Here is a 17,955-nt window from a genome sequence, read left to right on the forward strand (position 1 = left end):
GTGGCCAGGGGCAGATCCAACAGGAAATTACAGGGGGGTGCAACAGGAATTTTGTTTCCATAGAAGATTTTTTTCACATATAAAAATATTCGGGCTTGAATTTTATTTCTCTTCCAAATGTTCTATGTCGGGGTGTCAAACTCATATCTGGTGGAGGACTGGATTGGATTCCCATATACCTCTGGGGAGCCACACATAGTCTTGCACCACCTTCTGTCACCTTGGACCCATCTCGCACCACCTTCTGTCTTCCTTCTCTTCTCTCTCATATTCCCTTTCTCCCCCCCTACTCCCCACCCCACTTGCCCTGCCACTTAAATTAGCTGAATTTACTCCTTTTTACACCAAAAAACACCTTGGGAAAGATAGATAGATAGATAGAAAGAAGCCATTCTGAACATACCTGCCAATACCAGATTTTGCATGGACAATCCTGCCACTCTCCTCTTTTGCTCTCTCCCTTGCAGAGATGTTGCTAGGTACTTAAAAGATCCAGCGCTTGGGCCCACAGCCTCCCACATTTAGATGCTCTCTTAAAGGTATCCAAGACTCTCCTCCCCACTAGTTTACTTCACTGTCAAAAATGAATCTCCTTTTTCTCCTGCATCAGATTTTTTCTGCAATCAATATGCACACAGTTGAGAACCAGTGCGGTGTAGTGATTAGAGTGTTAAGCCTAGGATTGAGGGACTTGTGTCCCCCATTCAGTCATGAATTACATTGTGGGACTTTAGGTGAGAAACTTTCTCCACCAAACCTGCCTCTCAGAATTGTTGTGAGGATAAAAGTGAGGAGGACGAACATGTACACTACCCTGAACTCTTTGGAGGAAGAACAGGATGTCTGTCATAATAACATATATGCATATGTTGACTTTTTTGACTTTTAGCCACATGCACTCCAGTCCTAAGCATGTAAATTCAAATAGCATTTTTTACAACTATCACAGCAGCATGCAGCCCTGTTTGATCTCTTACAGGACAGTATAACGTCATATGTGGACTTACCTCAATTACTTAGGATTTAAAGTCCACCAAGCTTTTCATTGGCAAAGGAGTTTTAAAAATGAGCTGCTTGTGATCTAATTTGCAAAGCCTTACTTTGAAGTAAGTGGATAAAATAGACATTTGGTGGGGGAGAAGAAATGCTTAATGCTCATTTTAGCCATTTGTGAAGCTATTTTCAAGAAGTTGGGGTATTTTAGTCCATTAAAAGACAGCAAGTAAGTTATTTATATATGTGCTATTGTTACAAGAACAAAGCAAAATAAAATAGTAATGATAAGGAGAAACATAGGAACATAAGAAGCTGCCATATACTGAAGCTGCCATATACATTGGTCTATCTAGCTCAGTATTGTCTTCACAGACTGGCAGCAGCTTCTCCAAGGCTGCAGGCAGGAATCTCTCTGAGCCTTATCTTGGAGATGCCAGGGAGGGAACTTGGAACCTTCTGCTCTTCCCAGAGCTGCAGCTCCATCCCCTAAGGGGAATATCTTACAGTACTCACACTTCTAGTCTCCCTTCCATATGCAACCAGGGCAGACCCTGCTTAGCTAAGGGGACAAGTCATGCTTGCTACTACAAGACCAGAACCATTTTCTCATAATTTGCTATTTAAGTGATTTTGAGAACTTTGTTGCTAAACGCCCCCCCCCCCCGCATATAAATATTGTTAATAAAGGGGTGGCGAACAAACACCCACACACAGACCAGATTAGAGCTATAAGCAGTTTCGTACCTTCAGGAACAACAACAGATCAATTCTGTCAGAGCATTTGTTCTTCCCTATTATTCTTTTTAAACACAGGGAATGGGGCTTTTCTCTCATGTGTACACACATGCACACAGTTCATAGTGGGGGAGGAGAAACACAGTGGCTTAAGCAAATGGAACAAATCACACACAAACAAAACAAACACATAAGGGTTGGTTTTAAAAAAATGTTTTACTGTCCTTCTCTGAGAGAGACAAGCCCAACAGCCAGCTTCCTCACTTTGCAATTACATTCAAGTGCAGAGGGGGAGGAGCACAAGACTCCAAGAGAATCAGTAATGCTGGGAGAGCAGGAAAGGAAGTTAACCCTTTTTTGACTCTCTGCTGCTGATCTCCATGAGACTCAACCTAAATTCACAGGGGGTGCAACTCAGGCCTTTAAAATTTAAAATTTTGATCTGATTTTAACTGATTTTAAAAAATGTTTTGTAATGTATTTTGTATATTATTATTTCTTGTTTACACAGTCAGACAGGTGTTATTGACTGGTTTGTTTTATCCAGACATCGAGTCCTTCCCAAGGACCTGGGATGGCTGAATTTTATCATCAATACTGTTGGTTATTATAGATATCGTCGCAAAATATAGGCTGTTCCCAGTAAAGTTGCTTTTTGTAATTGGCTGATGGTGATTTCTGTGGCCCCTATGGTGTTGAGGTGCTCTTCAAGGTCTTTTGGAACTGCACCTAGGGTGCCAATTAGCACTGGGATTACTTTGGTCTTTTTCTGCCACAGCCTTTCAATTTCAATTTGTAGATCTTCGTATTTGGTGATTTTTTTCTATTTCTTTTTCTTCTATTCTGCTATCCCCTGGTATTGCTATGTCGATTATTTTCACTTGTTTTTCTTTCTTCTCGACTTCAGTTATATCTGGTATATTGTGTGGCAGGTGTTTGTCTGTAGTCGGAAGTCCCATAATATTTTTGCATCTTCATTTTCAACAACTTTTTCAATTGTATGGTCCCACCAATTTTTGGCTACATGTAGCTTGTATTTTTTTTGCAGATGTTCCAGTGTACCATCCCTGCTACCTTGTCATGCCTTTGTTTGTAGTCAGTCTGTGCGATCTTTTTACAACAGCTGATTAGGTGGTCCACTGTTTCATCTGCTTCTTTACAAAGGCGGCACTTGCTGTTTGTTGTTGACTTTTCCATTTTTGATCTTATTGCATTTGTTCTTAGTGCCTGTTCCTGTGCAGCCAGTATTCAACCCTCTGTTTCTTTCTTCAAGTTGCCATTCTTAAGCCATTGCCAGGTCTTGGTGATGTCTGATTTTCCACTTATATTGTGCAAATATTGACCATGCAGGGGCTTATTTCTCCATTTTTCTTCTCGGTTCTTGACTTGTTCTTTCTTGTAGGCCTGCTTTCTTTCATTGGTGTTGAATAGTTTCTCGTTATTGACCATTTGAAGTGCATCTTCTTCACTGTACTTTATATATTCTTCCTCTTTTCTCCTCCTTACTGTTTGATGGACTTGTAGCATTCCTCTTCCACCTGAGCTGCGAGGGAGGTATAGCCTATCGACATCACTGCGGGGGTGCAGAGCATGATTGATGGTCATGATTTAGACGATCTAGCGTCTCTAGCTCTGCCTGGGTCCCGTCTATTATTCCTGCAGTGTATCTGATAACAGGTATAGCCCAGGTGTTTATGGTGTGTATGGTGTTCCCGCCATTGAGTTTGGACTTTAGGATTTTTCTAACTCTCCTGATGTATTCACTTCCAATTTTTCTTTTAACTTCAGTGTGTGCGATGCTATCAGCCTGGAGAATGCCCAAGTATTTGTAACGTTTTTTCTCTTTCAGGTTCTTGATCTTGCTTCCATTGGGCAGTTCTATTCCTTCTGTTTTTCTTATTTTCCCTCTGTTCATTATTAATGCAGCACACTTGTGTAGTCCAAATTCCATTGCTATATCGCTACTGAATATACGGACAGTGCTTAGCAGTGATTCGATTTCTGACTGGGACTTTCCATACAACTTCAGATCGTCCATGTACAGCAGATGGTTGATTTTACTTGATATTTTAGATGTTTGGTATCCGAGGCCTGTTTTGTTTAGTACTTGTGGAAGTGGAGTCATGGCAATTACAAACAACAGAGGGGATAGTGAGTCCACTTGGAAAATGCCTCTTCTAATGCTAACCTGTCCAAGTGTCTCGCCATTGATTGTTAATTGTGTACTCCACATGCTCATTTCTTTTAAAATAAATATCTGAATGTTTTTGCTGACACCAGTTGTTTCTAAACATTTTAGTATCCATGTGTGAGGCAGTGAGTCGAAGGCTTTCTTGTAGTCAATCCACGCAACACTTAGATTTGTTTTTCTTCTCTTGCAATTTTCTAAAATCATTTTGTTGTCATCATCATCATCATCATCATTATTATTATTATTATTATTATTATACCGCCCTTCCAAAAATGGCTCAGGGCGGTTTACACAGATCCAAAGGGCTCACATTCCTCCCCTCCTTTGGTCTGTTTAATCTGTTGTGTTTTTATCTCATATTGTGTTGTAAGCTGCCTAGAGAACAATTTGATCTAGATTGTGATTTGTTGCATTCATAAGAATGGGCTATGTGCCTGCACAGGGACCTTGCAGGTAGACTAGCTAGCTCCTCCTGACGCCCACTCTGCATGTGCTCTGTGCTTCCATTGAAATCAGCAGTTGGGGGCACCATTTTCTCAGTTTCTATTTGCCCGCTAAAGCGTCAATACCTCATTGTTGGCTCCTTGGATTGTTTAGAAACAAACAGTGAGAAATTTACAGATATTTGATACTGGATAGTTTGAGACCATTCTTTCGCATAATGAATAGGATTAGATGAAATGGACTTATAACTTGTGGCCGCAGGGCGGAAGCCCTGAGGCTTTCAGAGTCAACATGGAGCTTAAAAAGATTTTTTAAAGATGTGTAGAATGTTGAGCGAAATTACTGTCAACAGACTACCATGAGTCCTGTTTACTATGTTTGGGAGAGCAGCATAACACAACTGCATGTAAAACCTGCTGTTCGTTTTCTAAGCAAACTATGAAAAATAGAGCACTCCGTTTTCGCGCAGCGCTGTATGATGAGGCATTACGGACACAGACACTGAGGCCGCGCTATCACTTGATCATGAAGTCTAGCTCGATGCCGAGTACGATGCTGAGTGGACAATTGAGTCCGATGCCAAGTGCACAGGGATCTGCAGCAATGCAGTCTAAAACCCCTGTGGGAGACACGCAGCCTGTTTTTAAGAAGCTGAAGGAATTCGGGCCATGATCATAAAGAAAAGAAGTGAAAGCATGCCTCGGCACTGGAGGGTGAAACTCCACCTCTGAAGTGGCACCGCAGCAGCACTAAGGACGGGACTCCTTCCACAACTTTGGCTCAGGCATACAGCCCACCGTCAGAAGAGAGATTGTTGGCATCGAGCACTGCAACAGTACGCATGTCGGTATCGATGGCTGTCTACACCGAAAGTCCAGAATACGTAGCAGTGTCTATATTAAAGGCAGTGTCAATGTTGGTGTTGGCATTGATATCGACATGCTCAAAACAGCTGATGAAGGAAACACAGCCGTCGTCTTTGACAACTGTGCCAACAAGATCACTACATTTGTCTCTGGCACAAACACCAGTACAATTCCCTTCTACTCAGTGAGATAATAGGGGAGAAAGGAGTTTTGAGTTGATGGATCTGGAAACAGAACATGAACAGGAGGATGAGGTTGCACTGGATCAGAACACGGCTACCTCCCTCATTGCTATGCTTGACTCATCGACTAGCACCCCATTGAGATAAACTTTTCATGGTTTCCTGAGTACTGGTCTCGACATTGACTAGGATGTCAACAAGATGCCTGTGATGCATCCAAAGACCTCGAAGATGTCGCCAGTGCATACAGAGGCTTCTGCTATGCCGTTTCGACTAATGTCACTTCTACGGGTGCCAGAACCAATGAATACACATTCTATCCCTGGACTCATAAGAATGTTCTGGGGATGCAGGGGCACGGAGATATAACACATTCATGTGGCTTCTGCCATGCAGCGTCATTAACTTTACCAGATGACTATGTGGATTATCTGCAGTGGAAGGCTCAGTGTGCAATACATCACCCCTGTGTATCAGCAGCCTGTGATTACAGTTCCTGACAAAATAAGCTGAAGAACAGGCAGTTCTATGGGTACTGAAGTACAAAGCACTTTCCCTGCAAAACCATGCATTCAGACTACTACTACTGCATGTCAAACACAATCTCTATAGCAGGGATTCTCAACGTGTGGGTCCTCAGATGTTCTTGGACTTCAACTCCCATAATCCCCAGCCCCAGTGGCCTTTGGTTGGGAATTATGGGAGTTGAAGTCCAATGACATCTGGGGACCCACATGTTGAGAATCCCTGCTCTATAGCCTGTTACTCCTGTACCAGAAGCACCACAGGTACCGCAGAAAAAGAAGAAAAAGTGCCACCGGTGGTGCCACCCTCACCTCCAGCGGAAGATAGTGATGGGAGCTATTCAGATTCAATGGATGTGGAGTCAGAAGGAGGAGGCCTCCCCTCTGACCCACCCTCTGATGTGCCGCTGAGGACGTCTACCACCCCATCAGCGGAATTAAAGCCTACCATGCCTTGATTATAGAAATTGTGGAGGCATTGGGGATGGACTTGAAGATACCAGAAACAGATCTGAGTGGCCCGGTGAACAATATGATGGCTGTGGCAAGACTTCGCACCCAGCTGCCCTTCCAATTTTGCCAGTGATTAACAAGGTGGCAAAGAAAGCTTGGGAGGTGCTACAAACCTCAACACCAACATCGAAATGTTGGGAGGGATTATACAGGATTCAAGAGGAGAACAATGCATTCCTGCTTGGTCATTCCATTCCAAATTCAGTGGTAACTGTGCATTGTCTGTGACGGCTGGATGACGCCATTCCACACCATCTGATAAAGAAGGAAGGAAAATGGATGTCTTAGGGAGGAAAATTGACTCTGTTCTAATTTGGCAATACGCATCGCTAACTGTGCAGCCTGTATTATTATTCACTGTTGCCCGAGGAATTTCAGAATAGATTTGTGGAACTATATGAAAAGACTACAGCCGTCACTAGACAGCAACTTAGTGCTTTCAAGCACTTGGCAGAGACAGAGTCACAAGCTATGGTCACGGCTGTGACTTCGTGGCGACATGCATGGCTTAGATCTATGGCTTTGCAGCAAGGCACGCATGATGGTGTAGAAAATTTGGCTTTCGATGGAAAAGGGCTTTTTAGTGAGAATACGGATTCCACTATGGAATTGCTAAAGAAGTCAAAGTTTACAGTGAAAATGTTCATGGCCTCAGTGACAACGGCATCGGCATCGACTTCCTAATACCGTCCTTATGGTCGACAAAGACCTGCGTTTTACAGCGGGACAGAAGAGATTATAGGCGACACTATTGATCCTTCCAGAGAAATAAGGGCTATGGACAAAATAAGAGCCAAAACACCAGGCCCAACAAGGACAATAACAAGCAGACTCTTTGATTTGAACAATCGTCCACTGCACAGACAAGAACAGAAGATTGCCAAGGCACACAACACCTGCTTTGTGGTTGCCAACAACTCCATCAAGTTGGCAAGTCATGCTCAAGAATGGCACCACATAACATCAGATCAGTGGGTTGTCCGGATTATCAAGACTGGTTATGCAATAGAATTCAAAGCAATGCCTTCTTTCTCGGGGTTGAAGTACACCAAAGTGACTCAAACGTTTCAGGAGGAGGTGCAGGTGCTGCTGGAAAAGAAAGTGATTGTCCATGTGCTGTGGATGGAGAGACTGTGTAGATTCTACTCCTGTTACTTTCAGATCCCAAAGAGGGATGGGGGAATTCAGGCAATCATGGACCTTTGAGGCCTAAATTGGTACGTGTGGGCACACAAATTCAGGATGACAGCGTTGCAAGGGATACTACCTTTCTTATGGAAGGAAGATGGGCAGCAACGTTCAATTTGAAGGATGCATAGTTCCATGTAGGGATACAAGAAAACCACAAGTATCTGAGATTTATAGTGGAAAATGCAGCACACCAATATACTGTTCTCCCATTTGGATTGTCAACGCCCCTCTGCATATTCATGAAGGTCATGGGTGTGGTAGTAGCATACTTATGAACAGAAGGAATTATATTCGTTCCGTATTTAGACGACTGGTTCCTGGTTAGTGACGACAACAAAAGGTTACGTCCGCAGACCTGTTTTGTACTCCCGTTGCTGCAGGATCTTGGGATCAATGACAACTGGAAAAAATCAAAGCTAGAACCACAGAAATGCTTAATTTACATTGGAGCAATTCTGGATGTACAGACAAAAAGAGCATACTTACCAGAAGATTGTTAGCTGCAGATCAGAAACCTGGTACACTGTTTCAGACAGAGCCCAGTACACCCCGCAAAGCGCCTAATGGCATCTTGAAACGCTACAATACTATATACATGTCTATGCATGAGATCGCTGCAAAAGTAGTATTTGAGGAATTTCTGACCCAATATCAACAGCCAGAGGAAGCTGGATTAGACCGTCGTGAGACAGGTTAGTTTTACCCTACTGATGATGTGTTGTTGCAATAGTAATCCTGCTCAGTACGAGAGGGACCGCAGGTTCAGACATTTGGTTCAGACATCTGCAGACAGTGTTATCTCTGCACTAGTGGATTTTGAGAACGAATCTGTTGGAGGTGGTTCCATTAGAGCCGTTGACACCTACTCGGTGGGTGACTACAGATGCATCCCTCATGGGATGGGGTACTCTGCAGAGCATCAAGTCCAAAGAAGGTGGGCGAAACAGGCCTGGCGCCACATAAACTTCTTGGAACTACTAGTATTTATTTATTTATCTTATTTTCTATGCCACCCTTCCAAAAATGGCTCAGAGCGGTTTACAAAGAGAAATAAGTAAATAAATAAATAAGATGGATCCCTGTCCCCAGAGGGCTCACAATCTAAAAAGAAACGCAAGATAGACACCAGCAACAGTCACTGGAGGTACTGTGCTGGGGTGGAATAGGGCTAGTTACTCTCCCCCTGCTAAATAAAGAGAATCACCACGTTAAAAGGTGCCTCTTTGCCAAGTTAACAGGAGATGTTGTTTACATTGCAGTGTTTATGGTGCTAAAAGCCTTCGAGCAAATGCTCAGAGCATGGTTGTACAAATACAGATGGACAGCACGACAGCCATTGCATATCAACCGGCAGGACGGGATGGTGAACTGGTCACTGTGTGTCTTGAGCATGCAGATCTGGGAATGGTGCATCGCTCACAGAGTGCATCCTTTGGCTATACACATAAGAGGAGTGGATAATGTTTTAGCGGAAGACCTCAGTCGAACAACGTCGCATAACCAGCGTCACGAGTGGGAGAACAACAGCATCTATCTCTGGAAGGTTTATGACATGTGGGGACATCCAACTGTAGCCTTGTTTGCGACTGCTGTCAACAGAAAATGTCAGCAATACTGATCGCCTGCAGGAATAGGCTGGGGGGGGTGTCACTGAGAGATGCTTTTCAGCATCATTGGAATGGGGGCCTCCTTTATCTATTTCCACCACAACCTTTAGTCCATGGTGTACTGGCGCAAATCATAAGGGACAACTCAAGTCACATTCTAATAATGCCATGGTGGCCAAGGCAGCCATGGTATGCACCTCTACTCAAACACACGAGGAAGAACTACTACAGGTTCCCTCTTCAACCGGTCCTACTAGTCCGAGAGGTCGGAAAGGTGCATCATCTGGAAGAAAAGACTCTACGGATGACAGCATGGAGAATTGGGTTTTGAGAGAAATCCTACTCAATAACGGGAGATTGTCAACAAGAAAAACGTATAGGAGCAAATGGAGAGGGTTTGCAAAGCATGTGCAAAAGCATGGGTACTACCTGAGGCAGGCTACTTTGAAGCAGGTTCTCCTGTACATGGCCTCACTGAAATTAGTGGTTTGGCAAATGTGTCCTTAAAGATTCACCTCACAGCCATTTCGTCCAAGCATAGTGGCTGGGATGGATCAACAGTGTTCTCCTGCAAGAGATTTTTAAAGAGCGGTAATTCATATCCGCCATACAGAAAACAATGGAGTTTGTCCTTTGTTCTTTGTATTGGTGGCCTTAACTGAGGCCCCATTTGAGCTGATGAAGGATGCAACTCTCAAATTACTCACTCTAAAGCAGGGATTCTCAAACTTGGGTCCTCAGGTGTTATTGGACTTCAGCTCCCATAATCCCCAGCCTCAGTGGCCTTTGGTTGGGGATTATGGGAGTTGAAGTCCAATAACACCTGAGGACCCAAGTTTGAGAATCACTGCTCTAAAGACTATGTTTCTATTTGCAGTCACCACAGGTAGACGTGTGAAAGAGCTAACAGCGTTACATATTGACAGCCCTTATATTCAATTTTATCCACACAACGTGCTTATGAGGCTAGACCCGTTAATGACCAAAGGTGGTAAGTGAGTTTCATCTAAACCAGGACATTACTTTACCAACCTTTTTCCAGTGTCCAGAAACAACATTAGAGAAGTTGCTGCATTCTTTAGATGTGCTCCTGGCATTGCTGTATTATCTAGAAAGAACAAAGCCACTTAGAAGAACTAGGAAGCTATTTGTAGCTTTCAAGGGAAAGCAAAAGGGCCATCCAATTTCAAGGCAGAGGCTAGCACATTGGTTGGTTGAGTTAATTGCGCAGATCGATCCCCCACGCATGATTAAAGCACACTCAACTAGCGCATATGCTGCTTTGGTGGCACATGTGTCTGGAATTAAAATGGCAGATATTTGTGTGGCTGCTACATGGTCTTCACAACAGCCGTTTATAAAACATTATGCCGTTGATCTGAGATTATCAGTGCAGACGAGGTTTGGGAGGAGGATATTGAAAAGGGTGTTGCCATAGGAGAGGAGAGCTGGTCTTGTGGTAACAAGCATGACTTGTCCCCATAGCTAAGCAGGGTCTGCCCTGGTTGCATATGAATGGGAGACTTGATGTGTGAGCACTGCAAGGTATTCCCCTCAGGGGATGAAGCCGCTCTGGGAAGAGCAGAAGGTTTCAAGTTCCCTCCCTGGCTTCTCCAAGATAGGGCTGAGAGAGATTCCTGCCTGCAACCTTGGAGAAGCCGCTGCCAGTCTGTGAAGACACTACTGAGCTAGATAGACCAATGGTCTGACTCAGTATATGGCAGTTTCCTATGCTTCCTATGCATAGGCTTCTGGGACTACTGCACCCACCACTGTTGAAGAAGCTGGCTAATTACCCATTTTAATGAATGCAACTTATCACGATCCATATAAACAGTCTGCTTACCTGTAACTCTTGATCTAGTAGTGATCCGTTGTATTCATAAGACTCTCCAGGACCTCCCCTCTAAAGTAGTTTTTTTTAAAAAGGATGCTGGAGGATTGTCAAATGATGATGGTCTGCAAGAAACTGAGAAAATGCCCCCCCCCCCCGCCGATTTCAATGGAAGCACAGAGCATGTGTGAGGCAGAGTGGGCGTCATGAGGAACTAGCTAGTCTACCCGCGAGGTCCCTAAGCAGGCACAGAACCCATTCTTATGAATACAATGGATCACTACCAGATCAAGAGTTACAATGAGCAACTTGTTTTTATGTGGCGACTAACAAAGTTTATGATGAGAATCAAGGCCATTTCAGGTTGTTTCTCCCATGTGAAAAGCCCTAATCTAACTTTTATGTTGTCTTGACCACAAACCTTGACCAATTGCATGCAAGGTATGCTCATCAGGATTGTTATATCACTCGGAACAAACATAGTAATGAATGTTTTAAATGTTAATGTTGCTGTGTGGAACATTTCTACTAGTAAGGGCTTTTATGTCCTCTCTGTCTGGAATGTTGACCTCTAAATCGGCCTCTTGGAAAAGCTAATCTTAAGAATTCAATGGTACTTTTGATCAAGTAGCTTGAAAATATTTTCAGTCCTTTTAACTTCTTACTTTGCTTTCATGTAGGTGAAATGTATCTTTAAAATCCAATATGAAGAGGTTTTTTATATTCAGAGACCTAACGAAGATGACAGACGTAAATTTTTTGAAGAGCTGGTTCTCAATCAGGCATCAATGCCTCCTCCAAGAAGGAAGCACACAGGTAATTCATTGTAAATTTCAAGATATATGTAATATTTCACTTGAAAGCCATGATGTTTGTCTTTAATTTTAAGTAAGATTAGAAATAGCAATCATTGGCTATTGTTCTGCATGGGATTTATGTGGGCATGTAACCAATGGCACATTTACTTGAGGGGTGGGAATTGGAGTGCAGGAGGTAGTTGGAGGATGGAACATGTGAGCATGAAGCCTGTTCTCCCACATGGGACCGTGTGGGAGCAGTATTTTTCCATAGTCACCACACTGTAACAAGGAGGATCCCAACTGAATTACCTGTGCTTTCTGTAGACAATTTTCAGATCTGGATCGAGATCCATAAGAATGGGTTCTGCACATGCACAGGACCCTTGTGGTAGAATGCTGCAGCTCATTGAGGTGACTGAGCCCTGTCTCCATGCCTACAGCATGCTATTTAAAGGTGGGCCGGGCACCATGTTCTTCAGTTAATTTTCGACTACTGCTGCGTTCAGTCCTCGGAGCTGTCGCTCCTCTTCGGTAAAAGTTCTTTGTGAGAGTTCATCTGTTTTTGGTTTTTGTTTTTTAAAAACGGACTGTTTTATCTCGGTATTTGATTTGGAAATGGCTTCCAGACTTTGTCAGCGTTGCTTCAACCTAGGAACGGACTTGGACTACAATTTTGGATATCCCTAACATAGCTGAGGAAAAACGGAGTTTCAAGAGGTTCACAGCCAAGCTTCCCTCGAAAGACCTTCACGATCTTTGTCTAATCTACTTAGAAAAGTGCAATGTCTCCTCTTGTAAAATATTCCTGTCGTTCTCCAAGCAGACACGGGAAAATCTGGCTTTCTGGCTTTGTGCCACCATTGATGATGAGGTGTTAAGCTTCCTGACAGTGGTCGAACCCCGCCCTGCGGCTTCAACATCGACTTCTAAAGACTTAGCATCAACTTCCTTGAAACCGTTGAATTCTTCGACATCGACTGCTTAAAAAAGTCAAAAAGCCCCTTCGAAGTTGATTCCTGCTTCGACATTGGGGCACTCAAGGTTGAAAGACAAGCAACCAACATCAGATTCTTATTCATCTCCTCCTTGACCTAAGAAGTCTAGGACAGTAGACTTGATGTAGGAAAGGACACCGTCCCTGTCCGGTCTACAAAGCCTGCCGAAGAAATCTTTGACTACCAGTGTTGAGACCTACCACCACCGCTTGACATTCATTCATTCATTCATTCATTCAATTTCTATACCGCCCTTCCAAAAATGGCTCAGGGTGGTTTACACAGAGAAATAAGAAACAAATAAATAAGAAACAAAATGGAGGACCTCGAGGACCTCAGGCATCAAAAGAACCTCTCGATGTTGATCGCTCTCCGACACCGAGATTATCGACTCCGAGGGCCTGCTCGCTACCTCCAGCACCCACTCCAGCTGACTTTTCAGCCACATCAATGCTGCCTGATTGACGTGGGGAGTCTCAATCGATATTGACACATCCTTCCTCAACACCAAGTGCACAAATTCCGCTTCAAACCATGAATACACCGGTACTGTCAGTATTGAGGATGGTGTCTTCACAATGCCAAGCACCGATACCTACATTTGATGTCGAAGAAGATAAAGACGCGATATTGGAGCCCACCACTGCCTGCACCTTGCTTTCTATACTAAATTCTAATTCAGGCACTCGGACATCCACATTTAAAGGTTTCCCTGCATGATCTACGGATGGGGCTCTACTACAGAATCAGTTACAGCTCAGTTGTTCGAACAGTGTACTTCACCGTGTACTCTGTCTGTTGCCCATTTGGCAGGCCCCTCTTTGTGGCACTTGTGTGGCTTCTCACATTCATCGACAGCAGGAGTGATGCTCACATCTGTAGCTATGGGGACCAGATCTCCTGGTTTCCCTTATGATTTTCAAGAGGACCAACCCTGGAGATCCTCGCAATCAAAGTCTTACCTATCACTGGCATCTGCTGTGACTCCAGTTTGCACTGTGCAAGCCCTGGCTGGAGGTGATGATCCGGCCTTACCGGTTAAACCTACTGTGCAAAGTTTTTCAGTCACTATTCAGGAGGTTGCCTGGCCACCTGCAAAAAAAGCTTGGTTGATACAGCCACTCAGACTGTTTTCAAGAACGTGGATATCGGAACACAAATGCTACCTGTTCCTGCACCATGTGAAAAAGGTACTGTTGAGACACAGATGTAGTTACCCCCTTCACTGACTCACTCACCAGCTGATCAGCATGGTTCCTCTGACTTGGAGTCAGATCCTGATGATATGGAGGACTTGGCCAATCCTCCTGCCAATATAACTCCAAGTCTGCCAATACACAGTCTTTCCCTTCAGGCTTTCCACCACCCCCAGGGTTTGCCAAATGTATGGCTATGGTAGTGGCCTACCTGAAGAAGACCCAGAGAATAACGATCTATCCATATCAGGACAACTAGCTCCTGACTTCCAGAGACAGAGAAGAGTTACAATCTCAGACAAAGTATGTTTTATTTCTCCTCCAACACTTAGGGATCCAAGTCAATTGGAAAAAGTCTAAACTGGAGCCGGTGGGTGTTATCAACTACATTGGAGCAGTCTTGCACACAGAGGCCAGGAGGGTGTACTTACCTTGAACACTTCCAGTGCATCAGAGACCTGGCTATCCATTTCCAACAACATCCGTCGCAACAGGCCCAACTCATTCAAAGACTCCTGAGACCCATGGCGTCCTGCAACACAGTGGTGTGGTATGCCCACTTAAAAATGCTTAAGTTACAACTTTGGTTTCTGTCAGTCTTCTGCCCAAATGTGGACAGCCAACACCTGCCTCTGAAGATAACGGGCCAAATTCTACGTTCACTTACCTGGTGGTCAATGGGCGTGAATCTGTTGAAGGGGGTCCCTTTTCAGATGCTGGCTCCCTCTGTCTGGTTGTCAATGGACGCTTCTCTACTGGGCTGGGGGCCCACTGTGGGAAACATCAGAATCAGGGCAAGTGGACTCCTTAACAAGCTCAGTTTCATATCAATTTCCTGGAATTTCTGGCTGTCTTCAAAGCATTGAAAGTCTTCCTTCCACTTCTACAGAGGAGTTGTACAGGTGCAATTGGACAATACCACTGCCCTGGCTTACATCAATCATAAAGGAGGGACAGTGTCTCGAGCCCTTTGTGCACTCAACCTGCAGCTATGGCATTGGTGCATCAGATATCAGATCTACCTAATAGCCATCCACATAAAGGGCCTGGACAACATTGTGGCGGATGACTTAAGTAAAAATTTCCCACAATACCACGAATGGGATATCAACACAGATTATATTAAACCTCTCTTCACAAGTTGGATAAGACCAACCATAGATCTCTTTGCCACCTCAGGGAACACATAGTGCACTTGTTTCTGCTCCAGGGCAGGTCATGACTCTCGATCACTGGGGGATGCCTTCCAGTTGGATTGGCAGCAGGAGATCCCGTATATATTTCCACCATGACCACTGATCAGCCGAGTGGTTGCCCGCCTACTGACAGCTCCTACATCTTGTATCCTGGTGACTCCATGGTGGCCATGGCAACCATGGTTTCCACAAGTACTCAAACTGTCAGTACCACAGACTGCCTCAAGAGGTAGATCTTCTGGCATGGGACAGTGGAAACATCCTGCATCTCGATGTTCTCACTCTCCGTCTGACAGCATGGCGAATTGGCTTTTGAGTAAGATCCTACTTAACCAATGTAAGTCTTCCACCAGATGGAATTATCTTGGCAAATGGCTGCAATTCAAATCTTATGCAAGAATGCATGGTTTTCTGCTTAAGCAGGCTACAATCAAGGATGTACTCCTCTACCTGATTAATCTAAAATCTCAGGGATTGGCTAATGTATCCTTGAAAGTGCATCTAGCAGCACTCTCTTCAAAACATCCAGGCTGTGAAGGGACTCTTTCCCCCCACACCCAGATAGTAAGGCTTTCTTGAAAGGCCTCATGAACTTATATCTGCCCATTTGCACTCCTTTAGAATCACGGAACATCTCTTTGGTCCTTTCGGCTTTAACCAAGACCCCATTTGAACCAATGAGTTCAGCATCCGTCAAACTAGTGTCTTCCTGCATTCCTGCTTGCCATTACTACAGCTAAGCGCATCAGTGAATTGACAGCATTGTGGATTGATTCACCATACACTTGGATCTATCCCAATAAAGTGCAAATGTGTATGGACACAAACCTTTTACCCATGGTAAACCTTCCACCTCAACCAGGACATTGTTCTCCCTACATTCTTCAAGGACCCGTCGACACCTTTAGAACACGCAGTGCACTCCTTGGATGTGTGAAGATGGTTGTTCAAGAATGGAAGAACATGGCACCCGGCCTGCCTTTAAATAGCATGCTGTAGGCGTGGAGGTGGTGCTTGGTTGCCTCGACGAGCTGCAGCGTTCTACCATGAGGGTCCTGCACAGCCGCAGAACCCATTCTTATGGATATTGATGGATCTCTATGGATCATAAGTTACAGGTGAGCAACCTGGTTTTTTATTGGCCTTGAATTGCATTCAGTTTCGGGGAGGTGTGGTGTGTGTGTATACACACACATACACACACACTTCATTCAGGTTCAGCTCGTACACAATGGTTTTAATCATTTTTTTCTTCCACTTGGAGACTCTTCATCCTGTAGTCGCATTCCAAATATATGCTGATGGTCTGAGCTGCTGTTGGCAAATGTGGTTCAATGTAAGCAAGTGTAAAGTGATGCATATTGGGGGGGGGACCTCCAAATATATGCTGATGGGGGTCTGAGCTGCTGGTGGCAGGCTGACCAGGAGAGAGATCTTGGGGTCATGGTGGACAGTACATTTCTCCCTCTAGAAACCTTGAAACATCACCCCCAAATATTTAAAGCACCTAACCTGTTCAATTGTATATTAGCATTAATTTTCCCTTAGTATAGTTTGGTGTGGCTGGTAATTGGACATGGATTCCACAGCTAAGGGTATCTGCTAATTATGTAATCAGACAGGGTTAAAGAAAGAGAATAAGATTCATTGTGCTGTGAAATTATCTGGGGGCATAGCTTGAGCCTATTTTGCCTGACTTTTCACCTCTTCTTTAGCTCTTTCCAATATGGAGGTGCTTCCCCTTGCACTACCATCTCCCACCCGCCAGCTATCAGAGGCAGAAAAGCAGCGAATGGAGGACCAGGAGGAGAACACATTGAGAGAGCTGCGGCTGTTTCTCAGGGATGTTACCAAGAGGCTGGCCACAGACAAGCGCTTTAACATCTTCAGCAAACCGGTGGATATTGAAGAGGTCTTGTTTCAGTAACGTGCAAACAATGAAGTTGACCTTATTAGCAATTAATCAAAAAGGCATAGATTAGTTAGTATCTTGGATAATATCTGTGATTTAATCCATATGCATATTTTTAGGTATTTGTGGCTTAATCTTAATATCTGAAGCCACAGCTAACATGTTCTTGGCCACAGTGCTAACGTTGTTCAGGTTGCTTCTTTCTTCATGTGGTGAAAAATTTATTTGCTCACATGAGGCAGATGCAGACTGTTTTGCCTGGAGAAGCAGCATTAAGCCAACAGGAGAGTTGCTGGAAAAACTATTTATTGAATTGTAATGTCTAGTCCAGAACATTCAGCAAGTTAACCAATCATCTCTCTCCATGCCAGTCTCCAGCTAATGTCAGAATTGAAAAGCTATATGGATGTATTAAGTGTAACTGTACAACTTGACCTAACAATTTGATAACAATCTATTTTTAAAAAAAGCAAAAAAAAAAAAAAGATTTAATTTGACAATGCATTTGTTCTAATATTCTGTATAATACTAAACGGAGAATGATAAAGCTGCTTTAACTATCGTTTGTACACTAGAAGATCACTTTTAGATGGTTATTTACAGGCATGTTTGAGACGTCTGTCCGGTTTTCGGTCAACTTCAGGACTCAATTTTGCACAGATAACTAAAAGAATAGCCAGTTGTTATGATGTGCTTAGAAAAATGTAACTTGCATTATGCTAGCATTTGAATGTTCAATGGGTATCTTGTATGCTTTCATCATATTATGGGAG

At 43.8% G+C, this 17,955-nt stretch overlaps 1 protein-coding gene across 3 annotated transcripts in view; it reads left to right on the top strand.

Annotated features, from left to right (window-relative positions):
* ATAD2B (ATPase family AAA domain containing 2B) overlaps positions 1-17,955 on the top strand; it is a 143,602-nt gene that overhangs the window by 101,563 nt on the left and 24,084 nt on the right. For 2 of the 3 annotated variants that reach the window (XM_053285133.1, XM_053285135.1), the window contains exons 20-21: positions 11,764-11,899; positions 16,986-17,182. In XM_053285133.1, the coding sequence (XP_053141108.1) occupies positions 11,764-11,899; positions 16,986-17,182 (333 nt within the window). The remainder of the gene's footprint in view (positions 1-11,763; positions 11,900-16,985; positions 17,183-17,955) is intronic. The other variant, XM_053285134.1, reaches the window with a different exon arrangement.

This window comes from Hemicordylus capensis, chromosome 1, assembly GCF_027244095.1.
Source record: "Hemicordylus capensis ecotype Gifberg chromosome 1, rHemCap1.1.pri, whole genome shotgun sequence".
Taxonomy (NCBI): domain Eukaryota; kingdom Metazoa; phylum Chordata; class Lepidosauria; order Squamata; family Cordylidae; genus Hemicordylus; species Hemicordylus capensis.